The following is a 14,351-nucleotide window of genomic DNA, read 5'->3' on the forward strand; positions in this document are numbered from 1 at the left end:
CAGAATACCCAAACTTGCAACAATCCAAGAGGTTCAAACTGAAAGACTAATCACATTCGATCAGCCTGCAGTGCACAATGAAGGACTATGCAATAATGCCATGGAACTTGTGCCTCTTGAGACACAGATTGAAACAGTTTGTCAAGAAACACCAGTCTACAATAATGTGGCATCAGAAAGTGCTACCGAAAGACAAATTGAAAGAACAATCCCAACAATTGACAGAACTGCCTCTGGTTATTTCATCAACTTCGACAACTTCTCTGAAGATCAAAACGACCCCGAAGGGATGCCAGAAACAAAAAAGTATTCTAAAGAAAATACTACAGGACTCCTTTAACAAATCAAAGAACTATATCTGGATTCACCGTTGATTGAGCATTGGATTATCTCAGGGGTATTCATACTCCTACTATGCCTAATTTTAATTTTAATTTTAGGAAAGTTTATTACAATTGAATGGACACAGCAAGTCAGAACATCAACCTAGTCCTGAAACCACACAGATCATCCCACGTGAAGAAAAGAGAACTGTCAACAGTAAATGTCACAGCAATTCCAATACCTGGTGGGGTAGTATGGGAGAAAACAGACTATGAGATCTATGGTCCGGTCGAAATCCTGAAGTATCCTCATCAACTAAAGGTTTCCTTAAGTGACTTTGTGACACCTAGTACATTCTCTGATGATTGGGACTTTAACAGTATTAATGACATGACGTCTGATTTAGTAATGTCAGCTAGATTCACAGATCATGATTATTTACAAGGTTCATCTAGTTATGAGCAGCTATTCTGTTACACCCACTATGGGGATCATTACTTGCATAAATCTGCACAGCCTAGAAATGTTTTTATGTATAATCAATGGGAACATTGTTCTACACCACCTAAAAGCAGTTCTAAAGCATTTTTTGAGAAATTCAAATACTTCTCAGGGTTTAACACCAGTGATGCAGAAACGTTTTATTACAAACTGTTAGATAAAACAGGAATGAAAACAATGCTGACAAATTCTAAATTGATATATTCAGAAGCATTTTATGACAAAATGATGACATTTGGTTTTGATTATTGGAAAAATAATATTGAAACGAAAACAATTTGGGGTACAAAAGATTGGCAGGTGCAAGGCATAGAAGCACTATTTAGAACCTGCATGATACCAGAACAAATGTTATTTTTAAATGACACAATACACCAAACATCTTGTCTTGGCCTAGCTAAGATCAAAGACTTTAAAACACCGTCTATACCAAAGCCAATACCTGAGAATACAACCACAGATATTGAGTTAGACGTGTCACAAATTTTACATTTCAACAGAACACATCCTGATTGGAAAAAGTGGTTAATCTGGCCTACAGACACAAATAGCTGTCAAGATAGATTCCTGAATAAAACACAGGGGTTAAAAATGACCAGATTAGACTCGAGATATTCCCAGAGACAACATCCAGGGATTATAACAACATACAGTGTAGGGAAACTCTGCCTTGAATGGCTAACAACATCCACACTGGCTGAAATTAAGCAACACTTGTCTTTACTAAAAGATGGTGCTGATTTGCGCGATTTCATTCTTGGACCTCGCAAACAGCGTCAAAAGCGTTTCATAGCGACCAGTATCTATGCTGCTTACAACGAGGCTTGGAAAGTAAAGCAAATTGAAACTGCTGAAAAAATACGAGAAATTGATCGTATTAATTTTGAGAAATCACTTTCTGTAGTAGACAATGGGTTAATGTCTCTGTCTTCCAGAATATATTCATTGGACAATATTGTATCCTCTGCCTTTGATGTGATAGACAGAGACTTGCTAATGTTACAACAGGGCCAGTCTCAATTACGCTCTATTATAGAATTAGGCTGGACGCTGCAAAATCTTCGTTCAGGCTATGTGCCTTGGCGTTTAATCAACACAACGTCATTATTTTCCAGTTTTAACCTTACTGATAAACAGATCAGTTTGGCACAGAAAGGAGCAGACTATACAATCCTGAGCATCGAAAAACTCGAGAGATTACCATTGACAATGTCAGAGAGTCCTGTCATTGAATGGATAATACAAGGAATTATCACAATTCCGATAACAACTTTCCGATTTAAAAAGTGCCTTGAGTACATACCTGCTGGCCAATATGAACAATTGGGTAAAGGATATGTAAAATCTAAATGGAAATTACCATACACTCATTCTTGCTATAGTGACAGTGACAAAAATGTATTTCTTAGTGGTGAGAACTGTAAACATTCACTAAGCGGTATACTTTTGTGTCAGGGTATTAATTTACACGGAGCATGTGATGGAAATTCTAACAACCTTTCATGCCACCAGCTAGTCACACCTGCAACTCAGATAGAGCCCTTCTTTATGCAACTTTCGAACGGGAGTTACATTCTTAGAACGGATCACAGATGTTGTGGCCTCGTGCCAGGGAAAAGTTATCTAGTAGAAGTAACATCCATGGTCAAATGCTGTATGCAAGCATTGTTTCCGAGTGGGCCTGCAGACACAGTGACTCCCATCTGGCCTCGTCTGAATCTCTATTCTATACGAATTGATACATTAAGCAAAATGAAATCTGTACTTTTACAGACAACAGTGCCTATAACGTCATCAAAAGAGACGTATGATCTTCTAGTTGCAAGGACAGCTACTGAAGTTCATGACCTTTTATCAACAAATTGCCCCGTGCATTTCGTAGAAATGTTCAGCCAACTCCTTAACATGTCTAGTGCAACAAGCATCCCAGGCATATTTAAGACAGTCTTTACGGGACTGCTAACACCCTTCCAGGCAATTTTGGGAATCGTTCCTAGTTTTGTACACTCTGTTTTTGGCGGCATACCATTATTTTTGGGACTTGTAGCAGGGATTTTATTTTTCACCCTCCTGCTTCGTTATGGCAACCCTCGGCTCAGACATAGCTCCCATGGGAATGGAAGAGACAATCCTAGCAATGCGCTACCGGGACAGGATAACTAACGTCCTTGGATTGGCCAGGCTGAGAGATCTAAACATGACCTGGTTCCTTTCATTCAGACCTATATGGCAAAATTGCATTTTACCTGTGCTACGGTGTATGCTTTGCGGCGATGAATGCGTGTTGGACATCTGTCTTTCACTTCCATCAGCAGTACCAATGGACGTCGATACTTTGCTCAGTCCAATAACGGCTCACGCATTGTGTTGTCCCCAGCGGCTACCAATCCTGATGACGGCATTCTTGGAGACTCCTGTGCTACAACCAAGTGGTAACAGTGGAGCGAGTGACAAAAGCAACATCATCCAGGTACAACGTTCTGTGAGCATTGCTGGTCCCGACTGTGATGACAGCAATCATTCTCACACCTGCCAAGTTACAGCGCTATCTAATTTGGTTGAACTATCACCTGAATTTGTAGACCAATTCTTTGAGAGCCTGTCTGATACGATGTTCTCACCCGTACAGAAACAATAACTTTTAGAAGCTTTTCCGACACACAGCGTTCCCATGAACTCTGAATTCGGCCTTACATCAAATCAAACTTGGCAGCAAAAACGCCTACTGGTTCAACGATGATCTTAAGAAATCGAAGAAACTCTGCCGCTCACTCGAGAAGGCCTGGAAAAAAGACCCAAACACCAGCACCAGGGACGCCTTCAAAAACGCCACCCGCATACACCACCAACTAATCCGGTCTGCAAAGAAAGCCGCTTTCAAAGACCGACTAGACAACAACGCCCACAACAGCAAGGAACTATTCAACATCATCAAAGAATTCACCAACCCCTCAGCCAACTCCAATGATATCACCCCCTCTCAAGCTCTCTGCGACTCCCTAGCCTCGTTCTTCCACAACAAAATCACAGACATCCACAACAGCTTCGACAACCAACCCGGAGACCATCCCACCCAGTCTTCTGCCATACCTTCACCCCCCTTGAACATCCTTAACAAATGGAACCCAATCTCCACCGAGGACACCATCCGCCTGATGAACTCCATCCACTCAGGATCCCCCACAGACCCGTGCCCTCACCACATCTTCAACAAAGCTGACTCCATCATAGCACCACACCTCCGAGACGTCATCAACGGCTCCCTCAACTCCGCCACCTTCCCGGAAAGCTGGAAACACGCCGAACTCAGCGCCCTTCTGAAAAAACCCACAGCGAACCCCACCGAACTCAAAAACTACCGCCCCATCTCGCTCCTTCCATTCCCGGCCAAAGTCATCGAGAAAGCCGTAAATAACCAGCTCGCCGCCTTCCTCGAAACCAACAAATCCCTCGACTCCTCACAGTCCGGCTTCCGAGCCAAACACAGCACGGAGACCGCCCTCATCGCAGCAACAGATGACATTCGTACTCTACTGGACAATGGAGACACAGTCGCCCTCATCCTCCTAGACCTCTCCGCAGCCTTCGACACAGTCTGCCATAGCACTCTTCTACAGCGCCTCAAAAACATCGGGATCCAAGGAAAAGCACTGGAATGGATCACCTCATTCCTCACCGGAAGAACCCTGAGAGTCCGCCTCCCACCATTCAAATCCGAGGCTACTGAAGTCATCTGCGGCGTACCCCAAGGTTCCTCACTCAGCCCCACCCTCTTCAACGTATACATGAGCCCCCTCGCGACCATCGCTCGCCAACACAACCTCAACATCATCTCCTACGCAGATGACACCCAACTGATCCTATCACTCACCAAAGACCCCAACACCGCCAAAACCAACCTACATGAAGGCATGAAAGAAGTAGCAGAGTGGATGAAGCACAGCCGCCTGAAACTGAACTCAGACAAAACAGAAGTCCTTATCTTAGGTACCTCCCCCTCCGCTTGGGACGACTCTTGGTGGCCGGAGGCCCTTGGAAAAGCACCCATCCCAACGGACCACGCACGGAACCTGGGCATCATCCTGGACTCCTCACTCTCTATGAACAGACAAGTCAACGCAGTCTCATCTTCATGCTTCAACATCCTCAGCATGCTCAAAAAAACATTTTGCTGGATCCCCACCGAAACCAGAAAAACAGTCACCCATGCACTGGTTACAAGTCGCCTGGACTACGGAAATACCCTATACGCCGGTATCACCGCAAAACTCCAGAAAAAACTCCAACGCATCCAGAATGCATCTGCCAGACTCATACTAGACATCCCGCATAAAGACCATATCTCTAGCCACCTGAAAAACCTCCACTGGCTCCCCGTCAATAAGAGGATTACTTTCCGCCTCCTAACCCACGCTCACAAAGCACTCTACGAACTTGGACCCGAATGCCTCAACACACGACTTTCCTTCTACACCCCCCCTCGCCAGCTACGATCTTCCAACCAAGCCCTTGCTACCATTCCTCGCATCAATAAAACCACCATGGGAGGTAGATCCTTCTCCTACCTCGCAGCTAAAACATGGAACTCACTCCCCACTCACCTACGTCTCACTCAGAACCACCTAGCATTCAGAAAGCAACTTAAAACCTGGATATTCGACAAGTAATTCCCATCCCTTCCTCAAGCGCCTTGAGACCCTCTGGGTATGTAGCGCGCTATATACATTTTTTGACTTGACTTGACTTGACATCAACAAAAACTGAAAAAGCTTTGGAACTCTATTTTTCCCCGTTCAAGCAATAATTCTTAGAATTGGACATTTTTAATATTGACCCTTTTTTTGGCACGAACAATTCTTTGCTTAGCGTAAAAACTATTCTTAGAGAACAGAAGCTTCACACTTCTATTTCTAAACACATCTAGAGACATAACAATATTACACCAGCCTCTAGCACATGTTATTACAATGCATTTATATGTGATGATTTATCTCGCCCTTCTTCTGTCAGAGATACTTCATGTGTAATTCTTTTTGCATAATCGTTCATTGATTTCATATGCAATAATTTTTGAATGATTTCTATGCTTCAAAAAACGTACAGTCCCTAAATTTCATGTATTTCAAGTACGCCTATTTCGAATGCATTTATGTATTTTGGGGTGGGCAATGTTACACATGCATCTAATTGCTTTAGTTTTAGTAATTTGATGGACATGAAAACGTGGAGTGGGTGTTGCGTGTTTATCTAGGTTCCTGATCGATACTGTGACCTTATGCCCCTATTCGGCTATAAATCCATTTATTCCCTATATTGGCATAACCGTTCAAGTGCGATTTTCAGAAAAGTTATCTCTGGCCTCACACGAACAGAGCCACATTCCAGCATAGCTCTCTGCCACTTCCTTTGCGACCAATTAGTGCAATGACAGAGCAGAAGTCACTATCTGATATTCCTAGATTAACACTCCGAGTTCTTCAACAAGATAAAAACTCAGCAAACCTGGAAATCCCCGCTTGCTGTGTTTTGATTAGTAATGGAACTCTAATGAGCAACTGATAACTATCACTTCCTAGTGACATCTTTAATTGACGTCTTATGTCCAGCAAACTTGCGTCAAACCCGGCACCTGTCAGGTATAAATATTACCAACGTTGCCTTAAGCAATGAGCTACTGTTGCTGATGCTAGCTGCCTGCAAGACCCCGTGTTGGTGAATCTAGCACTCTGTCGCTACAGCCTGCTGTCCCTGTGGTGGTGAAGCTACTGATACCATTATCGCTGCTAAAGCACGAACGATGGTGCAGTACGCTTAGGAGCTGAACAGCCGTCCCTCTGCGAAGACATCCGGCAGATTCCAGCTGCCCGCGGACGCTGTCCCCCCTCCTTCCTCGACGCGCTGAAGAGACCCGCTGCCTTTCTCCTGCAGAGAAATCCAGCTCCGGCGTTTCCGGTCTACCCTCGCGGGTGACTGGGATATCGAGAGTGACCCCTGAAGGAGATACCAATCCTCCATCATTCTATTCAGAGGTATGGTGTTGACTAAACCCTTAGACGAGAATTCTTGAAACAAACCTTGGCAAAACCAACTTAACTTAAAGCTACTTACTTACTCCCCTTCCACGTGTTAGGCTTAGGTCAGGCACACTGGGGTAGGCTTAGTTAGAAGCACCAGTTGAGTATGTTAGCCTAATGTATATATGACTGTATATATGTTTTATTACTTTTAAACCATTGTATGGCTAAGAAACCATATCAATGCTTTTACAGTTCTATTTCGCAATCCTTATCTTACTGTACGTACTTTTTATAATAACAAGTCTTGCAATTGTGGCAATACATTTCTCTTGTACAAGAAGAAAGACTGTTGAATAAATGTTAACCCTTTATTGACAAACGCCCGTCTCTCTATTCTCTACATCTCGTGAAAGTAAACTGCACTAGACTGACTGAGTGAAATACATGTCTATTGTTTCACACGACCCTAGAGATTGACTCTTGATCTGAGGAGCAAAGTTGTCATGTTGCACGGTTATTGGAAAGCTGAATCCCTTCTTGTCTGTGCCAGGGAAGCTGATCACTTCCCATGCAGAGAAGAAAGTTTCCAGTAACCTCTGAGCTAGTTGGTAACACAACCCAATTAAGTTTAGCATAGTCAGTGGAGGCCTGGAATATCCGCAGTTCCACGTCGATACTACTGTTTATGTTATTCCAATGCGCAGGGCCTAGTGGGAAACTAGGAACTACACTACAGTCTTTATCGCACGGCTCCTAAAATTATAACAAGACTTATTTACCACGTGTAGCTTTTAAATTCACACGCGTTGTGCCGCTTACAGAGTCGGCATTTTTAAAGAAAATTTATCAAAACTTGTTCCGCTGCAAGAAACATATTGAACCTAAGCCCTATGTACCCCAACAAAAGAGATATAAAGTTGACACAATTCGTCAATCGGAGCATTGAGATAACGTGGATATGGTGTGAACCCGGCTAAGACTGGTCAAGTGGCCCCGGGAATTGACAAGGGACCTAACCGAACCGGAATTACGGTATGGGGGAGGGTGCCATTAAACCAAACATGATGCTGCCATGCCGAAATTGGAATCTCTTGTGTCCTATATGGAGTATAGTTTACCGGAATCGCAGTGTGAGTGTATGTATGAAATGTATCCTCATCCGCATTTATTGCAGGAAACATGACCCAAGAGTAGAAAAGCTCAAAGGGAAATGCTGAATCAGCAATCACCACAAAGATAAGACATACCATCGTCTGGTACTCCAAACTGCGCCAGATGACGCCGGAGCTCTGCCCAACTATGGTGAGCTATGTCAATATCACCCATGAGGACATAGAGAAGAAAAACAATTTATATAAATTGCAGTACAACAAAAAAGAGTAGTAATTCAAAATGTGAACCTTTTTATTAATCTCATGCTTGAATTAACCTATAACACATTCGTATAGGTAGGTTAATCCGTCACGCCTGTTAACCGGAAAAGGTGTTGAGGGTATTGTGAACAGATACAAGCACTAATCAAGACTTTGGGCGCCATGTTGCGGGAATTCTGCTCATGCACAGAACTATGCACAGGAAACCAGGACCTCAGTGTATTGTGGAGTACCGAAAATCCACCTCAGTGCCCAGAACCCCTATCCGACTAGCAACAGTGTCTCATTCATTCTCCGTACTACAGCGAAGCTACCAATGAACAAGCGACTTTGGGACCTCTCAGGAATAGTGGGAATCAAGAACACTCTTTTGTTTTTATTCTCATAAATGTCCATAACATGAGCAATCAGAGACACTGTATAGTTTAAAATGTTTATTTCAACTACGTGCTCTAAGCTGCAGTATCTTTGCTAACATAAGTAAAAAGATGCATAAAATCAATACTATCAACATTGTTACAATTCCATAAAATACAAAGGGAGAAATCATATAATGATAGTGGAACCAGGTCTATAGCGCCTTGTGTACCACCCTCCCCTTGCTAGGAGCTAGGTATTATAATAATACAAGATCTCTAGGTTAAAACCGCGAACCCCATACCTCCAAAGTCAGGTGAAGTGAATCACATCCCAGATCAGCACAGCTCTTTCTCGTCTCATGCATGCAGTGCAATATTAAAAGCACCTGAGTTTTCAGAAATGAGCAGCTGTGTTTGTGTTGTGTCTAGAGCGTGGGCCGATCAACCTGCATCAACAGCATACATTGTTATTTTAACCTTGAACACTTTGTGCAGACTTGAGGTCGCAGTGTGAGTCTAGAGATATGAAAAACAGACCGTTCTCATGTGAAAAAAAAGCAAGAAGTTTGTCTTTATAAAAACAGAGACATGTAGTGTCATGTGCAAAAGCAGCAAAATGGCGTTTTCGCAACAAACTCACTTATGCTACTATAGCAATGTGTGCAGGCAGAATCATATTCATCCCTACACTTTTACAGGTAGCATGAACAGGAACACTTGGATGTTTTTCTTTGTAAATCTTCATCACCAAATAAAAACCACCAGTGTTTCTTTTCTTTTATTCCACATTGAGCTAGTGTCCCAGTGGATTTCCTGTTATATAACGTTGTTGTTTTTATGTGCACCGAAGTGAACAATCACTGGGAACAGACACTTTCAATATTCTACAAATCTTTGGTTTTCTTCATTTCTTCTAGTCGAGTCTTCATTCATCTTGTATTTGAATAACCCACATAATTATATACTTGTTCCTGTAATTCCTTCATCTCACAATAACAGTTCTGCTCCTGTCTATGTCCTCAGATGAGTCAATATTATTGTTAATGTTCTTAAGTTCTTTTTGAATTCACTGCATCTCTAGGATTATTTCTAAGTGAGTTAAATGAAGGTGTGTGTTTGCTGAGGCTCTGTAGGATCAGATATTGACAAAAGCTCGTCACACTTTTAGTGCAATTGTAAGGTTTACCCCAGGTGTGTCTGCAATTGGCAAAATCACTTCTGACATTCATTGCGATGCCCATTTTTACTCTGTGTGTGTTAGTTGATGTATTCGTAGGTTTTATAAGAGACAGAAGATATTCACACATTCACTGCACCTGAAAGGATTTTTCTCTGGGTGCATTAACTGATGAATCCTTAATGCAAAAGATTTCCTAAAGATACTTCTACACTCACTACAGTTGTACGGTATTTACAGAGTGTGTGTAAGCTGATGTCTACATAGGCTTGATAATTGACTACATTTCTTCTCACATTCATTGCACTTGAAGGCTTTTCTTCTGTGTGTGTTCGCTGATGCCTGTTTAGGATTGATAATGGACTTCAGCTTTTCAAGCGTTCATGGCATTTAAAAGATTTGTTTCCCCTTTGTGAGCTCGCTGATGATTTCGTAATGCTGAAGAGTAAGTAAAACTACTGCCACATTCACTGCAATCGTATGGTTTTTCCCCTGTGTGTATTCGCTGATGTCTCTGGAGGGTTGTTAACCGACTAAAGCTCTTTACACATTCACTGCACTGGTATGGTTTTTCCCCAGTGTGTATTCGCTGATGTCTGCGGAGGTCTGTTAACTGACTGAAGCTCTTTACACATTCACTGCACCGGTATGGTTTTTCCCCTGTGTGTATTCGCTGATGTCTCTGGAGATTTGATTGCACCCTAAAACTACTTCCACATTCACTGCACTGGTATGGTTTTTCCCCTGTGTGTATTCTCTGATGTGAGCGGAGACATGTAATATGACTAAAGCTCTTCACACATTCACTGCACTGGTATGGTTTTTCCCTTGTGTGTGTTCGCTGATGTGTTTGGAGTTCTGCTAACATGCGGAAACTCTTCACACATTCACTGCAATGGTATGGTTTTCCCCCTGTGTGTATTTTCTGATGTGTGTGGAGCTGTGAAATGTGATTAAAGCTCTTTACACATTCATTGCAATGGTATGGTTTTTCCCTTGTGTGTATTATCTGATGTCTATGGAGGTCTGAAATTTGACTGAAGCTCTTTTTACATTTGTTGCAATGGTATGGTTTTTTCCCTGTGTGTATTCTCTGATGTGTGTGGAGGTTTGATAGTTGACTGAAGCTCTTTACACATTCCTTGCAATGGTATGGTTTTTCCCCTGTGTGGGTTCGCTGATGTTTTTGGAGTCCTTGTAAACGACAGAAGCTCTTCACACATTCAGTGCAATGGTATGGTTTTTCCCCTGTGTGCATTCTCTTATGTGTGTGGAGCTGTGAAATTTGACTGAAACTCTTCACACATTCACTGCAATGGTATGGTTTTTCCCCTGTGTGCATTCTCTGATGTCTATGGAGGTTTGATAATTGACTGAAGCTCTTTACACATTCCTTGCAATGGTATGGTTTTTCCCCTGTGTGGGTTCGCTGATGTTTTTGGAGTTCTTGTAACCGACAGAAGCTCTTCAAACATTCACTGCAATGGTGTGGTTTTTCCCCTGTGTGCATTCTCTTATGTGTGTGGAGCTGTGAAATGTGACTGAAACTCTTCACACATTCACTGCAATGGTATGGGTTTTCCCCTGTGTGCATTCTCTGATGTCTATGGAGGTTTGATAGTTGACTGAAGCTCTTTACACATTCATTGCAATGGTATGGTTTTTCCCCTGTGTGTATTCTCTGATGTGTGTGGAGGTTTCCAATTTGACTGAAGCTCTTTCCACATTCATTGCAATGGTATGGTTTTTGCCCTGTGTGTATTCTCTGATCTGTGTGGAGTATTGGAATTTGATTGAAGCTCTTTACACATTCACTGCAATGGTATGGTTTTTCCCCTGTGTGTATTCGCTGATGTCTTTGGAGGTGTTATAACCAACTGAAGCTCTTCACACATTCAGTGCAATGGTATGGTTTTTCCCCAGTTTGTATTCGCTGATGCTCTTTTAGGGTTTCTAATTGGCTAAAGTTCTTGACATATTCAGTGCAATTGCATGATTTTTCTCCTGCCCGTGTTTCCTGAAGGGTCAGCATAGTTAATAAACCACTTGCGTTATTTTCACATTCCCTGTATGTGTGTGATATTTCCGATTTAACAATAAAATACAAGACTCACTAAATACCTGCCACATTCATAATATCAGTAAGGCTTCCTTGTGGGTGATTGCATCTTTAGAATGGATAATGGCTTCGCATGCTTGCGGGTTAAGCTTAATCTTCCTTCCGGTAGGTGCAAATTGGGACAATACTCTGTACTTCAGAGAGCAGAGCTCCGCTTTCCTTTAGCCTTCAGTTGTTAGACTCCACTTTGTTGTGCTTTTCCCTGGTGCCTGTGGTTTGGCTAGAAAGAGTTAACAATACACATAGAGCACTGAATGCTGGTCTGGTGCCAGTTTAGATAGCGAAGCACTGCTCTAGCCATATCATGATGGGGAAGCGACTCGTAATGTGTACAGCTACTCCAAAGAGTGTCCCGGGGCAAAGCACAGGTCAGAAAAGAAAGTAAATCGGTTGTTTCAAACATGGTCAAAAAGCCAGGTTTTCAACCATTTTTTAAACATTATCATGTTGCTAACAGCTCTAAGCTGAAGAGGGAGTTTGTTCCAAGCTATGGATCCCAAATAGACACTAGACCTTCCTCCAACTCTCATACCAGCCTCATGATCAAAGCTGGTGTTGGACGCTTGATTATACAGCAAGTGGTTTTTCAGTTTTGTTGTCTTGGTTTTGTTGAGGTAATTTCTTCGTCTTGGGGTGTCAAGGTGCAGATCTCAGACTCGGACACTCACTGAATTGCCTTTGACTGCTTCTTCCTGGATCTGTCCTCTGCCTCTGATTGCACTGATGTTTTTGGAGCTCCTTATTTTTGATAATTTTTGCAGGTTTGATGTGTTATCTTCATTATTCATAATCAATCCGTGCATTTAAGGCTTATTTTCTGTTGGATGTAAAGAAATGTAATATTACTAACTGCAAATGTAATACAATGTGAATACACAATATTTAACCAGCTGGATAAAACATCTCTTCTCTACCATATTTGAAATTTAGTAAGGAACCTTTTACCATACATGGATATTTCATTAAAACTGTGGTTGAACATGTCACATCTTATTTACTTCTGAGAAGGCAGTGATTTACCATTGTTCAGAGTAAATTACTAAGGAAAGGGCAGCTACAGAGCACTCATGTGCTACAGGTACAGTTTTGTGTAGATACACATGGATAAGATTTCATTTAAACGGAACAGATTGTGGAAAAAGAGAGGAATCAGAAAGCGCTGCCGTTAATTCAATTTCAGGAAGTATCTACCTTAGGTAGCTCTTCAGGAAGTGTATAACAAAGGTAACTCTTCAGGAAGTGTATAACAAAGGTAACTCTTTATGAACTGTATAACAAAGGTAACTCTTCAGGAAGAATATATGACAAAGGTAACTCCGGACATCTTTTTCCACAATGCTTTCCTGTTCCCACTGGATCAGCTCAAATGCCAACTGCCGCCTTTACCTTGCTTGTTACTAAAGACAGGGGTCCCTGTTTACACAGGGTGGTCACTCCTTGACAACAAGGGAGATGTCTTCAGTCTTCTAGTCGGTATAGAATGTCGAAGGTCCAAGAGTTTCATTTCAGAGTTTCGTTCCAGGATAATCTAGTCCTGGGGACACAGCACCTATCTTTATACTAAGAAAATGGGCTGGATTACCCACTAGGTCCCTCCTATGGGTGCACCTGGGAAGGGGATGGTTACACCCCTTACCCTTTGTCCAGTATCGTGCCAGAGCGGGGCTGGAGTGCCCCAGCAACTGGTTTTAACCGGACTATGCATGGAGCATCTTGTGTGCCCCAGGCAGTGTCTGGAAAAGCATTGTTCCATTCAACCCACACTGCCCTAATACACTACAGGCTGTCTGGGGAGGTCCTAGCACCTTCCTCGACAGGAAACCCATTGTCCAGGCCTCCCTTGCTGGAGTTTTGTCCAGCAGCAGGAGATCAGACTCGTGTCTGTGGCAGCAGCATCCATTTTGTGATGCTGAAGCTCTGTTTAACTCTAACCGGGTAAAGCAGTAACATACATGTTTTTCCCTCTAGAAGGGTGGAATGCTACCCCCGCCGCCGGAATTGGTGGGAGGGGGTAGTATTCCAAAGTGTTTGACACCTTACACCACATGTTTTGATAAAGCCACACCAAAGTTAGCATTTAACCGCGAGGATTATAATGCACTTAAGAGTATAGGGTATGGCTATATGATAGAACAGCTATAAGGACATGGTTCTGAAAGCTGCAGAGGGGCTCAGCTCATGCTAGGGCACCCTCTAACATAAAACCAAGCACTCTGCCTCAAGGATTGTCGAGGCCTTCCATGGGAGTGACTTATAGGTGCATATGTGTCTATATATAAAGGTAGATATAGGTATACTATATCTAAGTAAGGGGTGATTACACCACCTTACTCAAACTGAGTGATCAACCTGTGGTGTCAGTTTGGATGGCCAGCCAGGGGTGGCATAATACATGCTTCAGCCCATGGTAGGCCTTGGATGCACCTATGCAATGGGTACCTATGGTACACTACACAGGGGCTCACAGAGGTGACCCAGTAC

General features: G+C 42.6%; 1 protein-coding gene across 1 annotated transcript in view; it reads right to left on the reverse strand.

Moving 5' to 3' along the window:
- LOC144804659 (uncharacterized) overlaps window positions 1-12,281 on the reverse strand; it is a 186,696-nt gene extending 174,415 nt beyond the window's left edge. Inside the window, 1 exon segment of the mRNA XM_078671923.1 lies at window positions 10,137-12,281. Within this exon segment, the coding sequence (XP_078528049.1) occupies window positions 10,137-11,345 (1,209 nt within the window). The 5' untranslated portion in view covers window positions 11,346-12,281.
- Between the last annotated feature and the right edge of the window lie 2,070 nt (window positions 12,282-14,351).

This window comes from Lissotriton helveticus, chromosome 1_2 (assembly GCF_964261635.1).
Source record: "Lissotriton helveticus chromosome 1_2, aLisHel1.1, whole genome shotgun sequence".
Lineage (NCBI taxonomy): Eukaryota > Metazoa > Chordata > Amphibia > Caudata > Salamandridae > Lissotriton > Lissotriton helveticus.